General features: G+C 43.0%; 1 protein-coding gene across 2 annotated transcripts in view; it reads left to right on the top strand.

Moving 5' to 3' along the window:
* Positions 1–14401, top strand: part of shf (Src homology 2 domain containing F) — a 106850-nt gene extending 92449 nt beyond the window's left edge. For both annotated transcript variants that reach the window (XM_080494251.1, XM_080494250.1), the window contains 3 exons: positions 3955–4129; positions 4271–4390; positions 14214–14401. In XM_080494251.1, the coding sequence (XP_080350377.1) occupies positions 3955–4129; positions 4271–4390; positions 14214–14400 (482 nt within the window). In that variant the 3' untranslated portion in view covers position 14401. The remainder of the gene's footprint in view (positions 1–3954; positions 4130–4270; positions 4391–14213) is intronic.
* The last annotated feature ends 2634 nt before the right edge of the window (positions 14402–17035 follow it).

The following is a 17035-nucleotide window of genomic DNA, read 5'->3' as shown; positions in this document are numbered from 1 at the left end:
AAGCAACAATCCTGATAACACACACAGATGCCCCGTGATGATTTCTGTACGTGCCTTGTTGTGTTTATGTGCAGTCACGTGTGCGCGTGTGCATGTTTTCATCCTTGCGTCCTTCCTAAGCTGCCTTTCAGGGCTTTTTGTTCTCCAGCAGGCCAATCCTCTCGTCAATCTCCTGTCGGCCGTGTCTCGGTGCTCGGCGCTCCCGCAGAATGAAAGAGGGGAATTGGTTTGTCGCCAAAACTGTTATTCAGCCTTAAAACATAATAATGCAACAGTTTGAAGCCGGCGCTTTTGAGACGTCTGGCGAACAAGACGAACACGAGTCCATTGGCACTCAAGCAAATAAGAGGATAGCGTTCCGTTTAGTTTTGGAGACTCTTTCTTCAGAGGTAATACTCTTCTTGTAGAACTATGCACTCCGCCTGTGGAGCAGCAATCTGAGCTCTGACAGGAAAGGTTGACGGGGTGAGATCCGCAGAGAATAGCCACTCAAGCCTTTCATGGTGGTGTGGGAGGGGGGGGTCATTTAATCAAGGTCAAATAAAGCACTGATTGTCAGATCTGTGCAAGAGGAAGAATTCATCTGGGAAACAGGAAAATGGAGGAAATGTGAGGAGCCGAGTTCAGACAGGTCGCTGAGCGAGCTTCAAATAAAATACACATATTGAGTGTGTGGGGGTTAAAAAAAGGGGCTACAATTTGGCAGAATTTGTGGGTCCTGGACAGAAAAGCTATTCCTTTCCCCAAAAAATACATAACTTGATACAACTATAGGATAACAAAAGCTGTTAAATTAAAAATAATCAGTCTTCTGATTCTGAACATCCCCCAACAAACAAAGATGTGAGATTTCTGCCCTCCCTGCCAACATTCATCCTTAAAGCTCTTCCACACATTTCAGCATTTGAAGTTAAAAATACTCTATAACTGAAAAAAACAATCATAGGGTGTTGAAAGTAGAATTCATATTTGGAGTTCTGACGTTTTATTAGTTCTGAGAAGCACAACATCACATTAGTACCACCAGACATATTGGAGATATCAAATCAAAGTACTTTCACTGCCTCTTTTCTCCTGGAGAGATTTCCTGCACAGTTAATTTTCCACCGTCTTTTTCGCTACCTGACAAGCAGGAGAGCCCAGCGAAGGAGACGGGGAGAGTCAGAGCGACGGGGGCCCCTCGAGTGTGTGAGATGGGAAGATCAAAGGAGAAGGTGAAGAGGGGAGGAGGAGAGGAAGGGCCGGACATATGCAAACAGGAAGGGAGAAATTGAGAGCCGAGCGGGGAGAGGAATTGGCTGCATCGTGGTGTTGTGATCTGTCAGCGTTGACAGCGGCTGAGTGGAACAAACACGCATCTCCTGTGTCCCTGTGGTCAGTTTCCATGGAAACGCTATTCCTCACCCTTTACACATTTACTGTATGTTCGGCAGGCTCGCATTGTATTCCCAGCAGTCAGTGTCGTACAAATGGTCTGTATGAAAGAGCAGGGAACTAATAATGTCTTTCGCATGGACTCTCGTGCAGCGCGGGAGCGTCGGCAGGTCTCGGCCGAGCTGCAGCTCGTCCTCAACTCACAGGTCTGAGGTTAGACCCACAGTTTGGCCAGCTGTCACGCAAGAGCACAATTTGGCTGTCGCTTGGGGGCTCAGATGTCGCTCTCTAACAAGCAGCAGAGCAGAGGCCAAGATAACGATCAGAGTCATTTGGAGTAATCATTTCCATGAGTTTATGTTTGGGGAGACGCATCAGTGATCCCGAGGCCACCAGGTTCAACCCAGAGGAGAGTGTGGAGGTGAAGGGGAGCCCCTGGTGGTTCAGAGCTGTAGCAACAACAATCTGACAAGTGTCCTTCCGCCACAGGCGATAGAGGAGGAAGGACGCGGCTCTTTTATTTCAGAAAGAAATCCAGCAGTGATGAAATTGAACTCCAACATACCTTATCTTGTATTCGGAGTAATGCAAGATGAGGTATGGTGTAAGACTGTTTGATGAAAATTGCTGAATCAGCTGTGATAGGCTTCAGTTCTCCATCAGAGTTCAGTGAGTAGGAGATGACGAATAGGTGTGATTCTGGAAAGAAGCAGGCTGAGAAGTAACTTGAAAATCGAGTCTGTTTGCTGTATTAGGGGGAAAAAACACATTCAAACTAGTTGTTCTTCTAAATTTGTGAAGAATCGAGGAACTTAACAAGCAGTCATATGTTTTCTCATTGAAGACAATTTTGGGTTACCCTAGATTAAACACAAAAGAAACACTGGTGATACTTTTGGTTGTGATGCAAACATTCAGTATTACATTGCACTGCGAGACAGATCCAAGCCATGATCAGGGCTGTTGAACCAGGTTGTGACAGGGCTATGTTTTTTGGATTAGGGTCCCATACTGATAATAGAACATCTGTTTATTAACCAACTGATGAGAAAACTGCATAAAATCCCAAAGGACGCTTTCTTATCAGGTTCACGTTCTTTTCTGTCCCTCTTTGGATTTTAGGGTTAGAGTTATACACATAATAATTGCAAGGAGTCATTTGCTTTGTTTTATTGTTTACAATAATAATCATACAAATGGGTGACTCACGCTAACAGCATTTTGTTCTTGAATATATCCATTTTCTCAGAGTCCAATAAAGTATTGTCATTATGGAGTTTGCCTCCAACAAAGTGTGTCGACCGCAAAGTCCAGCTTGTGACGTTTTGCTGTCTGTAGGCGTCACCGGACCCTCGTAGTTGTTTCCCCCAGCTGCCTCAAATCTGTTGACTTGGTGGTGTCTCTTTGTAGCCTAAATTGATTGATTTAAACAGCCCATCGTCTCAGCATGATACAAGAGCACTTGGCAAGCTCACAAACTGTAAAGTGTAATGCAATCCTCTGACTGGAATGCAAAGTCTAGACAGACGTTAGATCCGTCTCCATCGATGTGTTGTCGAGATCACAGTGCCTGTCTGTCTCTATAATGCTCGGCATGTTCAGTGTGGGTAATTAAACACTAGGTTCTAAACCCGCCATTACGGAGCGGCGAAGATGTGGACATTGTCCAGTGACGGTGAGGTTCATGCTGCATTAACCCCTTCCATCAGGCTCAGTCTTGATGTGTTGATATTAAGCCTGAAAGCAGCCAACAACCCCCATTGAAAGCTTGTCACAGGGTTGATGGAGGACGCCACCCTTCTGTTATTGCTTGGGAAGCGTGTCAGTGCCTCTAAACACTTTTTCCAAAGCTCGGGGTGTTTTGACATCAATTATAGTGATGGATGACTGAGAAGAAAAAAAAAACACACATACGCACAGATGACCAGCACTTCTCCCACCTCTCCTCCCGCCCTTTCATTACTCACGGCCTTCACACCCCTTCACCAGAAGTTTAAATTCACTTTCATTTGCCCTCATGAATGTTATCCACTCTGTTTGTCTCACATTAGTGTTGGTAAATAAATGTCCTTTCTGTGTGCCGATTGGCTACAAAGACGCCCATGACCTCCACCAGCCGCGTTCTGAGCCCCCGCATACCATCAAACACTTCCTTGTGTGGTTGCCAAATCAGCTTGTCGTTTCCACAGTTGACCGTGAGAGTTTGAAAAGTCAGTTTAATGTTTGATTTGCCAAACTGCTGTGTGTGTGTGTGTGTGTGTGTGTGCGTGCGTGCGTGCGTGCGTGCGTGCGTGCGTGCGTGCGCGTGTGTGTTAGCACTTGTGTGTGTGAAAAAGCACAACAGAAAAGTTGCCACAGCTTTCCCCCGATCTCGTTGAGCAGATTTATGTGACACCAATTTGTACTGCGACCTTTACAAATCTACTTCCTATTAAGCACAGTAGATTCCTCAGGTGACCTTCACCCTGACATTTAGCTGAAGTGCATTTACAAGGACGTACAGTGTTTTCATGAGAGCTGTAAATAGGAAAATAAATCAAGTATGTCCTTGCAGACTCGTGTTTTTCTCCTTCGTTACAGTTCAGTTTGACGGTGTGGAGAAGTCACGGATGTCGCCCACCAAGGATGGAAAGACTCGGCCGCTGCAGCGGCACTCGAGCGGCTGCCTGGTTAACACCAAGATGGCGTCACTGGAGCACAGCGGCTCGTCTCTGGGAGAGCGGATTGACCCCACCATGCCCCTGGAGAGCCAGTTGTGAGTCATATTTTGACGTTTTTTTGTCACGTCTTCAGTTTCTCCTCACACCCCTTCGGTCCTCGTGCACTATTTGTTTTCTAATTTGATTTCTTGTGTTGTGTGATTCATTCTCCTTCCATCTGTTTCCCCCTCCTTCAGTTGGTACCACGGAGCCATCAGCCGAACAGACGCAGAGTCTTTGCTCAGACTGTGTAAGGAGGCCAGCTACCTTGTTAGAAACAGCGAGACCAGCAAGAACGACTACTCCCTCTCTCTGAAGTAAGGCCGACACTGTCGCACACAAACTGAAATGTAATAACAGTTTAGCTTTGATTCCTCATTGAGAAAGTCCAACCTTTCCTTCCATCATCTGTAGCAGTTCCATAGACTGAGGTACCGGTGCCAGCCAAAGGCAGTGTCCACGCTACGCAGGTCGCTCGTTTGTCACAAGGCTAATAAGGAAACACACGTCCACACCGACACACCAAATACCTGAACCGACGCCTCTTAATACATATAAACCACACAAAATGTTCCAGAATCCAGCCCTGGATTTCTTTCTTCTGGTTTGTTCCTCTGTGTTCAGAGTCAATGATCTTCTTAATTCAGTCCTTCCTGAGCGCACGATAATAACTAATGCATTACTCTTTTAACTGCCGTGTCAAGAAATTCCCCAATATTCTTTTGTTCTTTAAACATCTTAGCTCATAATTACAACTCAATATATCACTGATGGAGAATTTTTTACTCTGTTTGCTCGATCGCTCCATAATGAACCCCTCTTCATTCTTTCTTCAATCCTTATATTCCTCCCTAATAGGCTTTACCATGAATTTAACTCCCAGACCTTTTATGATAGTGTAAAATAAAATTGAAAGAAACTACTAGAAAGCAGAGGAATAGTGTTTTTCACCCATATCTAGGTCATTACAGTGCTCCGAGGACCTTCACGCTGAATGAATGTCGGTTATTAAAAGTAGACGTTATCTTGGACAAAGGGGCAGGAGGACTGACTTGTTTCACTTTTTTTTTTTGGACAATTCTACAGCAATGAAATTAAATTAAATCACAGTGGTCGTCAGGACTAAATTGTAAGGACTCGCTGCCACGTCATTATTGTTTTCATCCACATTTCCTGTCGCCAAACTGCTGCTAACTCAGTTACTTCAGTATCCTAACGTATTTTTAAGTTGGCTTTGTTTGACTTGTACAACAATCTATAGATGTAAATGTCTTGGCTGCAACAAATTCACACGGTCCAGGTCCACGTGCACCTGTGTCCAGTGCTGACTCCTCCTGTCCTGTATGGTAATCACTTTCACCCTTCAGACCTCTTCCTCCCTCCTACCGTCCGTCCTTCCCCGCCACGTCCTCCAGCCCACCTTGGTAACCCCTGTCACAGCGTTGCGCTTCTTGATTTGCTGACGTGCCCACAACTGAGTTACTGGCGCCTTTTTTCATCGGCCACCCCTGACCCCCGCCGCGCCCAGCGGAGGGTTGAAAGAAGAGGCTCTGATTGGTCGAGGGTAGTCTGACGTCTGGAGGGGGCGTCACGGCGGCGACGCCCTCCTTTGACTGGGAATGTGCAGCTTAGGTGGGTTTTGTTGTGAGGATTTTCTCGGCCGGGTGTCGGGACCGGGCGCCGTGGCAACAGTGTCAGAAACATTACAGGAGATCTGTAACACTGAGGAAGCTTTTCAGATCCACTGTGGTGATTGCACCTCGCCTCTCACCTGCGATACCTCTGCATCTTTGCGACAAAAGATGTGTGAGCGTGTCTTCACCTGCAGCAACAACAGGATTCACAGAGACTTTGATGAGCATCTTACAATGAAGCTCATCTTGCTAGAGTCTTGGAAAGTCCGTCGCTGTTTGCTGCTTCCATACTTTGCTTCACGTGGCAGTAGCTGATGGCCTGTTCAGCTCTCTGTCTCGTTTGACTGATCGTCTGCATGTGATGCTCTTTTTTTTTTCGATCTCATTGGCTGATGAAAAGACTTTCAAACTGCTGACCTGATGCACTCAACTGCATCCGTAGAAATACAAATATATAATGGGTCAACGCGAGAATGATAGCTGGGTAAAAGACATGCTGTGTGTTGATTCAGTTGCTGCAGCGCGAGTATTTGGAATTGTTTCTTTGCAATAACACCATCATATGCGCATTTTAATTCTGAAATATGCCAGCGAAGATTTATATTTGTTCGCGTTGAGATTAGCTGGTCAACATGAAAAATCTCGCAATTTATCAAATATTGCTCCTCTCGACTAATAGCAAGACAATAAATAATACCTGTTGATTTTGCTGGAATACATAAGTATGTAGGAAAGTGTTTGCTGTTTTATATACAGCTTGTATACAAAATAATTTCATGATGGAAACAATGCAGTCTGCTTTTGTTAAGCAGAAATGTGAGTTTACAGAGCTCCAACCATGAGTGTGTCATTGAAACAGGTAAATTTGTGTAAATGTACTTAAGCCTAACAGGTAATTTACTAAATAACGAATAGAAATAACAAAACGTTGTTCGTCCTGAATACAAGAGAGACGAGAAAAAAGGTTCTGCTCCACACACCATAATCAAATGTAAACAACTGTGACCAATTAGCTCAGAGAATTACATACAGTATATCAACAGAGAATATGTGTCAATATGTTCTTAAGGACTAAAACCAGTTTGGATGAATCTCAATTCTATGATTAAAAAATTGTCCTCCGGTTTGCACCAACCTGTTCTCCTCCTTCTGCTTTTAAATAAAAGAGAATTAATCTATCCATCGCCTCCACCTTAGTGACAGAGGAGTTACCTGAAGCCATTTCCAAATGAAAGAGCAGATTGCAAGATTACACAAAGGTGTGACGGAAACCTGACTATTCCCCTCAGACTGAGCTCAACCAGGCAACAATAACAGTGATATCAAGAAAGGTTTTTGTTTGTCGTGGTTAAATCACATTTAAACCTGTGGTTTCATTACAGTCCCATCAAAAACATGCCCAGATGAGCCCCAATAACAGGCTGCACTGTTAAAGCCAATAGCAGGAGAGAGCAGCCGGTAAAATGTTGTGCTAATGGGCGTCAATGGACCATTTTCTGATCTCATGGCACCGGGCTTCACCGAAGGTCACGGCTCTCAGAAACCAGAAGCGAGTGGTTAGATGGTTTCTGTGACGCCTGTAATAACGGTTCGTCACGCTGAGAAGAAAAAGAGGCAAAAAGCCAAGCTGAGGCGATTGTTTTTGTGTGCAGTGAATGTGTTTCATATTTGTGACTCAGTGCGAAGTGCTGCATGATGTGGTGCAGACTTTTAACCATTCGAAATACTTTTCTTTATGACTGTTAGGTTTCAAGCAGCCAAGTCAGCCCAAAGTCTTTTTTTTTTTTTTTTAACCCTCTGAGAATGAGGATTAAAAGACGCCGTTAGGACCTTAAGAAAACACTATTAACACTTGGCAGGTTTCAGCGATTGCCCTCTCAGTTTCTGGAGTACAAACGCTGGAGAGCTCCAAACAATCCAGTTGGGTTTGATAAAAGTATGAATACAGTACAGACTGAAATAGATCCTTGTAGTAGATATTTATTAGACTGTTAAAAAAGAGGCTCCCCCTTTGTGAAATAATCATAAATTCCCACCTGGAAAAAAATTCCCATCATATCATTCCCATGAGTGCATTTGTCCCAGCACGTGGTCTTGCAGGGGAAGCTGTTAAAAGTTCTGTTGCATGATAACTGTCATAAAAGATCCCTCCATGCCATCTGTTCATGTTTGAACCATAAATAGGAAGAACAACTGTGAATCCCTGACAGATTTAAAATGTTGGCTGTTTTTTTGTGACAGTCTAGAAACTGAAAAAGACTTGATCTCCTACCATTAGTAGAAGTCTGATTACCGTGAGTATATATATATATATATATATATATATATATATATATATATATATATATATATATATATATATATATATATATATTCATATCTGAACTAATAGTAGAAAATTGCTCAGCGTTTAGTCTTCGCCTGCTGAGTCGCTGACAGCGGAAAGAAACTGCAGAAGTAAAAAAATAAAAAATAAAACTCAGGCAAGCCATTTCCACTAAAAATGTCTCCTGAAGCTTTCTGCTTCTGTGTGCGTGTGCTTTCATGTGTGTGTGTGTGTGTGTGTGTGTGTGAGCTCCGGGGTTTCACAGAACACCGTCCTGCGCCCTTTGGCGTCCGTCAGAAACAAATCTAGAAAGCGATCAGTGCAGCTGATTTGGAGGAATGACAGGTGCCAGGACACTGAAGCCATGAGGTGACTGCGAGTTCAAGCTCCTCACACACACACACACACACACACACACACTCACACACACACACACACACACACCTCTGCCCCCGCTGCCTCACAAAATGAGCGGGAACCCAAGGTGAAGATCCTCCATGTCGGGGGTTGCTGAAAAATGCATGAGGCCGTGAAGTGGCACCTATGTGTATTGCATTATTGATAAAGACAGACGTCGCCGAAACCTCCAGCCTCGAGGGTCCTGCGGCCCGACGGAAAGCATTTTCTGTCCGTCCTGCCCTCCTCGCCTCTCTTTCTGTTCAACTGCACCCCCTCCTCTCCCACCTCTCCTTTTCTCACTCTTTTTTTTTTTTTTTCATTATCTCGGTGGAGAGGAACCCTTTCAGGTGTTTGAAACACATTAAACCCTTCACAAGTCTTTCAGAGCAGAGTGTCATCCTGTTTGCCACCTCATGACAGCCGAGCACGGCGTGCAGCCACCGGCTGGGCCCAGAGATTGTTAGCCAGAGAGGAAAATCCATTCAAAAGAAACTGTTTGATGCCAGAGTGCACACGGAAACTTTCATAGAACATGCCAAAACATCTTTGCATTTGTAATTCGACTCCTCTTCCAAGGACAGTCTTCAGGATGGGGTGTTTTATGTAACACTGACAAGAGATTGGTGAGCAGAGCACCGGCAAATACTACAATATTTTTACCTCATCAGAGAGTCTAACCCAATCTAACCCAGTTGTTTGTGGACAACAAATGTGATTCCCGAAAACTCGTCCATGACTTTTATTTTTCAGCATTATTGATTTGAAAGATTGAATTTGAAAGTATATTTGAAACATTTGGAAGGATTATTAAGTATATTAGACACAAGACATAATCGTTGTCTGATTTTGCTGTGGGTGAAGTGTGCAGCTGCCCACAGCGCTAACTCAACAAGGGTGCACCGTGGAGCGCCTCAGATACGGTCTTCAGAAATACGGTTTTCAGAAATGTATTTATGAAAATAAATAAGCTGCACAGTTGAAAAGTTAAAACGCTGCTTCGTCACTGACCGCTATGAGGGATGTGTTCAGGTGCATCATGTAAGCCCGCCCTCCGACGTGTTAATGAGCTGTGGGGCTCGTGCAGTAGCGACGTTACATGATAAACGTGATTAAAATATGACTGATACAGTCATTAGCGAGCTGGAATGTGCAGCGCAGCACGTGCTGCCCAAGTTTTTGGTGGGGGGGTGCATCATGTGTGCAAAGGAGACTATACTAAATATATATGGACATATACTCGATATATGAAACACATAGAAAATATCAAGTATAAAAAATATGTAAAACTACGTTGTACAGGATTTATTTTCTCAAAAGAATTCTGAAATCTCATCAGTGGACGATGCCTGATTTATCCCATGTTGGCATACATACTATTTCACTGCAGTCAGAATTTTAGATTTGGCGATTTCAAGTTATTCCAAAGCTAAATTACCTGGAGGAAATATGCAACGACACAGAGAGAAGTGAAAACTCCTCACAGAAAAGCCTCAAACTGTTGGAATCTTTTGTTTCTTGCAATTTTATTTGCTAAGTCAGCCAACTTTTACTTTCGGTTGTGAGCTCCAGGATGACAGACAGTCCAAATTTTGCTCAACACTTGCTGAAAACTTTACACGACAACAAATATAAGTGTATTCGCAAAACTTTCTCAACTTTGGGGGGGGGTTACACAACGCCAGTGTGCAAACACGCTGCATCCATGAAGTTTTAATACTATATATATATATATATATATATATATATATATATATATATATATATATATATATATATATATATATATATATATATATATATATATAAAGAGAAACTTATTTCAGTCTGTATTCTCGTTTTATTGTCCATATCAGTAGTTTAATAGTTGAGACTCGATTTGTCATCAGCCCATGCAAATGTTGGCTTCTCTCTTTTCATGTTGATAGCGTGTTGTTCTCTGCACACAGCGCCCTCCTGTGGCCCGCCATGATAACTACATCGTTGTCAGTGTGTCTGCTGCTGCAGTGTAAATGCAACACTTTTATAAACAGATCAGGTGTAGTCATATAAGATAGTAAATATACTCAGCCTTCACAGAAGTGTAATTCTTGTGACAGTAGCTGTATTTCAGGCAGAAATCATAGTAGTTGCATAGCAATTGCCATTGAACTCTGCATCACCGAGAGAAAACATATTTAAGATTAAGGATATTTCATCTCTCTCATGATGCAAAGTTGATGGTTGTTGAGTTCATCAATATCTGCCATTGCGTGCTCTGTTTGCTAACATTGGACTCAACTTTGTAGCAGGTTATTGTAATATTGTTAACTACTCATACTCATATCAGCAGCGAGCTAAAACTACTAAAATAAAACTGAAATATGTTTCTCCAAGTAATTCCTGCCAGAACTGTTCTCTCAATTTGTATTTGAGGCGTTGCGATTGAAAGATTGTTGTAGATGATCCCTGTCAAGGCCAATTCATTCAGCAGTTTCCTGTAAGAACACATTTAGGAGAAGTTTACAAGTGTGTGTCTTGAGTAAAAAAAACATTGAGGAAAGTTAAGGAGGAAAACTCTACACAGAAAGGCCTCCATAGAAAATCATGCTAAAAGGTGGAAGTGCTCCAACCTGCCATTCTTAGACTTGTTTAATTCCAGTTCATATGAAACTATAGACCCACTCGATATCTGATGGCCAGCAATGTTTAAAAAGGGTCATCGCCTCCTCCAGGGATCACTGTCATTTTGTGGGATGACTTTGCTTTTCTGGAGCCATAGATTCATAACACGGAGAGCATCGTTCAGCCCGCAATCCAATATGCTGAAGGTGGAGATAAGCTGTCAGGCCGTCCGAGTGCTCCTCGGTTCAAATCAAAGTCATAAACCTCAATAAACAAGACAGCAGACCTCCCTGGTGAGATTAATCTTGATTAGACAAATAGAAGGCCACAAACTCTGGGATTTGATGACACCACGAAGCCACGAAGGCAGCGTCCTCTTCAAAAACAGCCTCGTATTCCTTCTATCGGCGCTGCTGTTGTCCTGGTGTGTGTCTCTGCAGGACGGTAACCTGATAAAGCAGCTCTGCACGCCGACTTCAGGATCAGCCGGGAATCTAAAAACGATGCTATTGATGTGTTTGCCTTTTTAAGTGTGGCTCCCGTGTAACATGACACCTCCCTCCAGGGCGCTCCACGTGAAGATTCATCAAATGCACTTTTGCAGGGCAGATGAGGTTTTTTTTTTTGTAATTTATTTATTACTTTTTTCTCCAAAATGAGCTCTCCTGGCGCCACTTGACAGAGTCAGTGAGTCGTAGAGACCTGTGGCAAGGGAAATTTCTCTTGCTCTCTCCTAAGATTGTGATGAACTCGTTAATGACAAATATCAAGGCTGGAGGCGCCTTAATGGAAAAACCTGATAGTTGTGTTTACTCCCCTTTTATTGCTCAGTAAGCTACTGCTTGTGTAATAATAATAATAAAAAAAAGAGTGTTCGCTCTGACACATTTGGTCTATTCTTTATCTGGTGTCATATAAAGTGCACAGCGATACGATGCTTCATGCCACTTCATGTCTTTTATCGCTAATAATAGCAATCACACTCATCTTCAACGCAGTAATCTGTGGAAATAGTGAATATTCTCTCAGTTTTAAATGTGTCCTTATTCTTGATGTATGTCCTCGAATTGAACCCTCAACAGTCTTTTTTTTTTTACCTCCTTCTCCGTGGTGTTATCTTCGTTCTGGTTTCTCCCTGTGCATCAGGGACAAAATACATCCGCTGGATTTACGCGTGCAATTACCAGATAAGTAAAGAATGGACTTGCCTGACGTTCAAGGTGCCTAAAGCCAAGTTCTTGCTCCTGTTTTTCGTAGATAATGAGTGTAACTATAAATACATGTGTATATTTACACTTGGAGTACATTCACTCTATGTGGAGAAAAAAAAAAACACTTGTTCATTTCAGTTGCTTTAAAATTGAAAAACTTACAGGCCACAGAAGTTTCTAAACCATCATCACCAGACTAAACCGCTGAGCTTTTCTTCTTTTTATTTATCTCATCGGACCAGAAATGTGCGCTCACGTATATATATCTCCGCCAGAGTCGTATCCCCACATCCCAGATGCATTGGTGGAATAAGCAACATCTCCGCTCCTTAACGCCTCCTGCATGTTGCTCGTTCCCCGACGGGAATCCTGCTCACAACAACTTTGACACGCGCAGAATGCAAAGTGCTGATAAGCAGCGGCTGGTACCCCCTTTTAGGTACCTAAGCAGGTTCACACATGTCATGCTTACTTGACATGTGAGTGAAAAATAGTTATCCTTTGAGGATGGTTTTTTTTTTTTCCTTCCCTTCAAAACATTACTATTCAAATTGTATTTTCTTTACATTCTTGTTATAAGGTTTGCATTTGAATTGAGTGTGTAGAAAACACATGGTTCACTTCATGTTGACCTTGGAGTTTATTCTAATCACATCTCAAGAGAAGTTATTTCTTTAACCAAAATTCACAATAGTTGTTCTTTGCAGAACGTATTAGAATATCATTGCCTGGCCAACACGCTGTAGCATCACCTAATCCCTAGTTTTCTATTCCAGAGCTGAAGATTACAGGCATGCTGTTACATGTATCGATCAAGGGCGCAGAGAAAGCACACGGGGAGCTTTTAATTTGCTGTGCATTTATTGCTGTAGCTTAAGTGATTTATCCTGGAGGTTCATTAGCCTCATCCTTATGCACTGCATGTAAAACCCAGCACCTTAAGCAACCGGCCTTTTAGCCGCGTCCCCGGGTAGCTGTGAAGTTATCAGAGGTAATCCAGCTTTCAGAACATTGTCACGTACTGTAGGGAGCAGCTGCCGTGGGCGTAAATGAGACCGGGGATGTCGCAGAGGGTTGATCTGCAGAGAGTCCCATATCTTGAGGCTTTTAACATGTTATTTCTCCTAAAATTAGTTTATAAGCCACACTGGTGGCGTGGCTCCCGGGGACAAGGTTTACCTGTGAAAAGGTTGGGCCACCTCTTGGGTCAACACTTAAATATCTCAACAGCTATTAAATGGATTACACATTCAGCACAAAGGCCCGATTCTTTCCTTGACAGACTTTATTTTTAACCAATATATTAGCTCACAACTGACTCAGTAGAGTTCGACTTATTTTTTTATTGACATGGCCCCACATTTTGGATCCAATGCAATTATTGACATATTAATAACTTAACAATATCAAAAGTATGTGACAGCTTAGTAATGCCACTTCTGTGTTGCACGATCAAGTCACTGTATCATTAACTCTGCCTTCAGAGTGTGAGCTTTGGCAGTTTCCTCATGCTCATGGTTTTCTGCTTCTTCTGCGGCCAAACTGAGGACAGATGCTAGTGACTCAATACGCCACCTCATGGTACAGAGTGGTGATGCTGCGCTAGGCTGCCCGGGGAAGGTTTGTTTTGACAGATATCTCTGAGCCACAATATGTCTGGCATTGCGACTGTTTCCTGACATTCTGCTTTTCTTGAATAATTTCAACTTAAATCTTTTACTTGCTCTTCCCAGTGACTTTACTCTGATTAGATATCTTCCAGCTAATCTTCATTTCAGGTGCATTGATCCGGTTGACTTGCAGTTTTGTAATTTGACATCAGGCTCACCATCTTACCAGCTGTCATGGAGTCTCGAGTTTTAGATTTCTCAAATATTTCAATATGTTGCACCATTCAAAGTGAAATATCTTTTATATTGGGATCAGCATTTTTTTCTGACCATCTTTCCCCGTCTTTGTCCATCTGCAGGAGCAGCCAGGGCTTCATGCACATGAAGCTGTCACGGACGAAGGAGAACAAGTACATCCTGGGCCAGAACAGCTGCCCCTTTGACAGCGTGCCTGAAATCATCCATTTCTACTCCAGCCGGAAGCTGCCCATCAAGGGTGCCGAACACATGTCCCTGCTCTACCCTGTGGCCATCAGGACACTATAGTGCCCTTGGAGCCCCGCAGGAGTTACAGGCTTGCAGCATTCCTCTGTCTGCCCCCTGTAGGTCCTCGCTTTCCGTCCGTCCAGACGAGAAACCCGCGAGGCTCAGGGCTAGACCAACAGTGGCATCCCAAACTGCTGATCCTGACTCACCTCACAGGCCGGCAGAATCCAGACCTGTCTCCAAGGCCTACTGCATACTCGCCCATAAATACAGACTCGGTGTTGCGGAGGTTTGTACTATTTTATTGTATTTTATTTTATTTATGATGGACATCTGCTTATCACATCAAAGACTGACTGTCTGAAGAGCATCATTTCATTGATTGTTGAGCTGATTACCCATAGCACTTAACACTCAAAGAGAAAGCAAGGTACAACAAAGTATTTGTCACTGGGAATCATAAGCTGTACCTTTTTCCTGTGAGTGCACGTCGTGTCAATTCTGTTTCAGTTGCTCATTTGGCTAGGCTCTGCTGATACTGTAGTTGTGTTTCAAAGGGGACTTGAAGATTACAAGGAGCCATTTAAGGAAAGCAGCGTTTTATGACGTTCATTGAGCTGTATTGTCCACATGGGCCTCATACAAGTGTCCAGGATATTGAATAATCCGGCTCGCGGATGAATGGTGCATCCCCAGCTGTGGGGAAGACAACGGGGCCTGTGAACTGTGCAGGCTTGATCTCTTCATCTTGTCATAGCCCGTCTTGTCTGCTATCCATCAGTGAGTGGGTGTATCACACCAATGACAGTGTAAGCACCGCAGTGGTGAGACAGGCGGGGGGGAGCGTGATGGATGGGTCGACCCCGTCTGACACAGTACAATTGGCCAAGGCTGGAGATCGGAGCCTGTCCAAATGGACCAAATTACCCCCACTACCCAGGCTTAGAATGGCTTTGCATCGGGAGAATGAAATATGCCTGCATTGTCTACCTCAGAAAATCCATTTCATTCGCCCATCTGCAGATCAATAGGTACAATGGGATTGCAGATATCGATCCGCTCTCCCCCACGACATTCCCCAACCCCTTAAAAAAAATTGCCATCGGTTTAAGGAACATGTTTTTTTAATACAGTTAACCTGGGATTTCTTTTTCTATTAAAAAAAAAGAGAGAGAGACTTTTTTCAGATCAGCAATTGTATGTATAGTCACTATTATAATACTGTGTGATGTCAGTAACAAATGTTTGGTTAATGCCTTATAATGCATGGGTCAAATCAGTCCGCTAGATCAGCTGATTTCCAGTTCTGCTTTTAACAATTGTTCTGTGACTGTAATTTATTCTGGGGTAATTATTACTGATGTGTTACTCCTTTGTGACTGGCCCGTGCCCCCGCCCCCCTCTCCCTGTACCACTCCTTTCCCCCTTAATGTTCTGTGCTGATGTAATTGTGTTTTGGGGACAACTCCACCCTTCTCTTTTTTAATTTTTTTAATTTTTTGCAGTGGTGCTTTGCTTGTTTTTAGTTGTTGTTTCCAGTTCTGCACGTCTGTGCACATTAGCTTCGGCCTCGCTTTGGGATGCAAGTCACTTGTGCCTCCCTCCCCCCACTCCCCCCAAAAAAATAAAAAACAAAACACCGCGGCAACGTGTGGGAAACGATGGCGGACCACCTCCCACCTTCCTACCCCGACATCGATCACAGTGCAGCCTTTCCAAACCAGATAAACACTTAACTTCAACCGCTGTAATGAAATCTCCAGATGCCCCTCTATACATGTGTGGGTGGGTGTGCGCGTGTCCGACACGCACATGTGTACGGGATTTGTATGTTTTTGACTCTGCTGGTACCTGTTGAAAGCTGTTGCTCCAAGCTTTTTTTTTTTCTTTTTTGTTCAATTTTGTTTTCCTCCCTTAAACTCCAAAACAAAAAAAATTGCCTTGTGACTCACTGATTTTCTTTTGTATTTATAAATCCCCTCATTACCACCTTTGATTTTAGCTGCTGAAAGGAAGAACGTATCTGTTTTATTTCCTATCTGCAGCTTTTCGTTATAATACTATTTCAGCTCAAAACATCTAATATTACTGACCAATTACAGTACAGCTAATAAAAGCTGATTTGCCAACAGGAGTGAAGAAGGCCTGATGAGCCTAATGCATGTGTGGTCAGGCCTCTTCGGAGGAGGAAGCTTTTATCATTTTATGAGTTGCAAGTATCCAGTGGTTTCTTGAACAAATAAATGTTGTGAGGAAGGTTTTCGTCTGAGCTAAAGTAAAAAAAAAAAAAAAAAAAAAAAAAAAAATGACTGACACTTTAAGAAACTGACGTTAACAAAAGCATGACCACTGAATATACAAAGTCAATTTACGGTTTTGGCTTTGACTATCTCCGCTGTGCGCTATGCAACTATGTACTGCAGTCAGTTGAACGGGAAATGAAACGACTTTGTGCCTCTGACAGATGTTTATGACAAATGTGATGGTACAAATTGTCCAAGATGTAATCAGCTGAGTGACATGATTAGTAAGATTTAAAAAAAAGAAAAAAAAGAAAATTAATAAATAAAAGAATAAGTAGGATTTATTCTGAAGTTTATTTAACTGGTGCAGCAAGTGCATCGGATGAGGCTGCCTCCTGGTGGCATCTACAGCTTTACTGAGGAACAGTATGTTGTCAAAGTGGACCTATGTA

Source organism: Blennius ocellaris (genome assembly GCF_963422515.1).
Source record: "Blennius ocellaris genome assembly, chromosome: 1".
NCBI lineage: Eukaryota > Metazoa > Chordata > Actinopteri > Blenniiformes > Blenniidae > Blennius > Blennius ocellaris.
The sequence above is the reverse complement of the archived record's forward strand: the minus strand, read 5'-3'. Positions and strand labels throughout refer to the sequence as shown.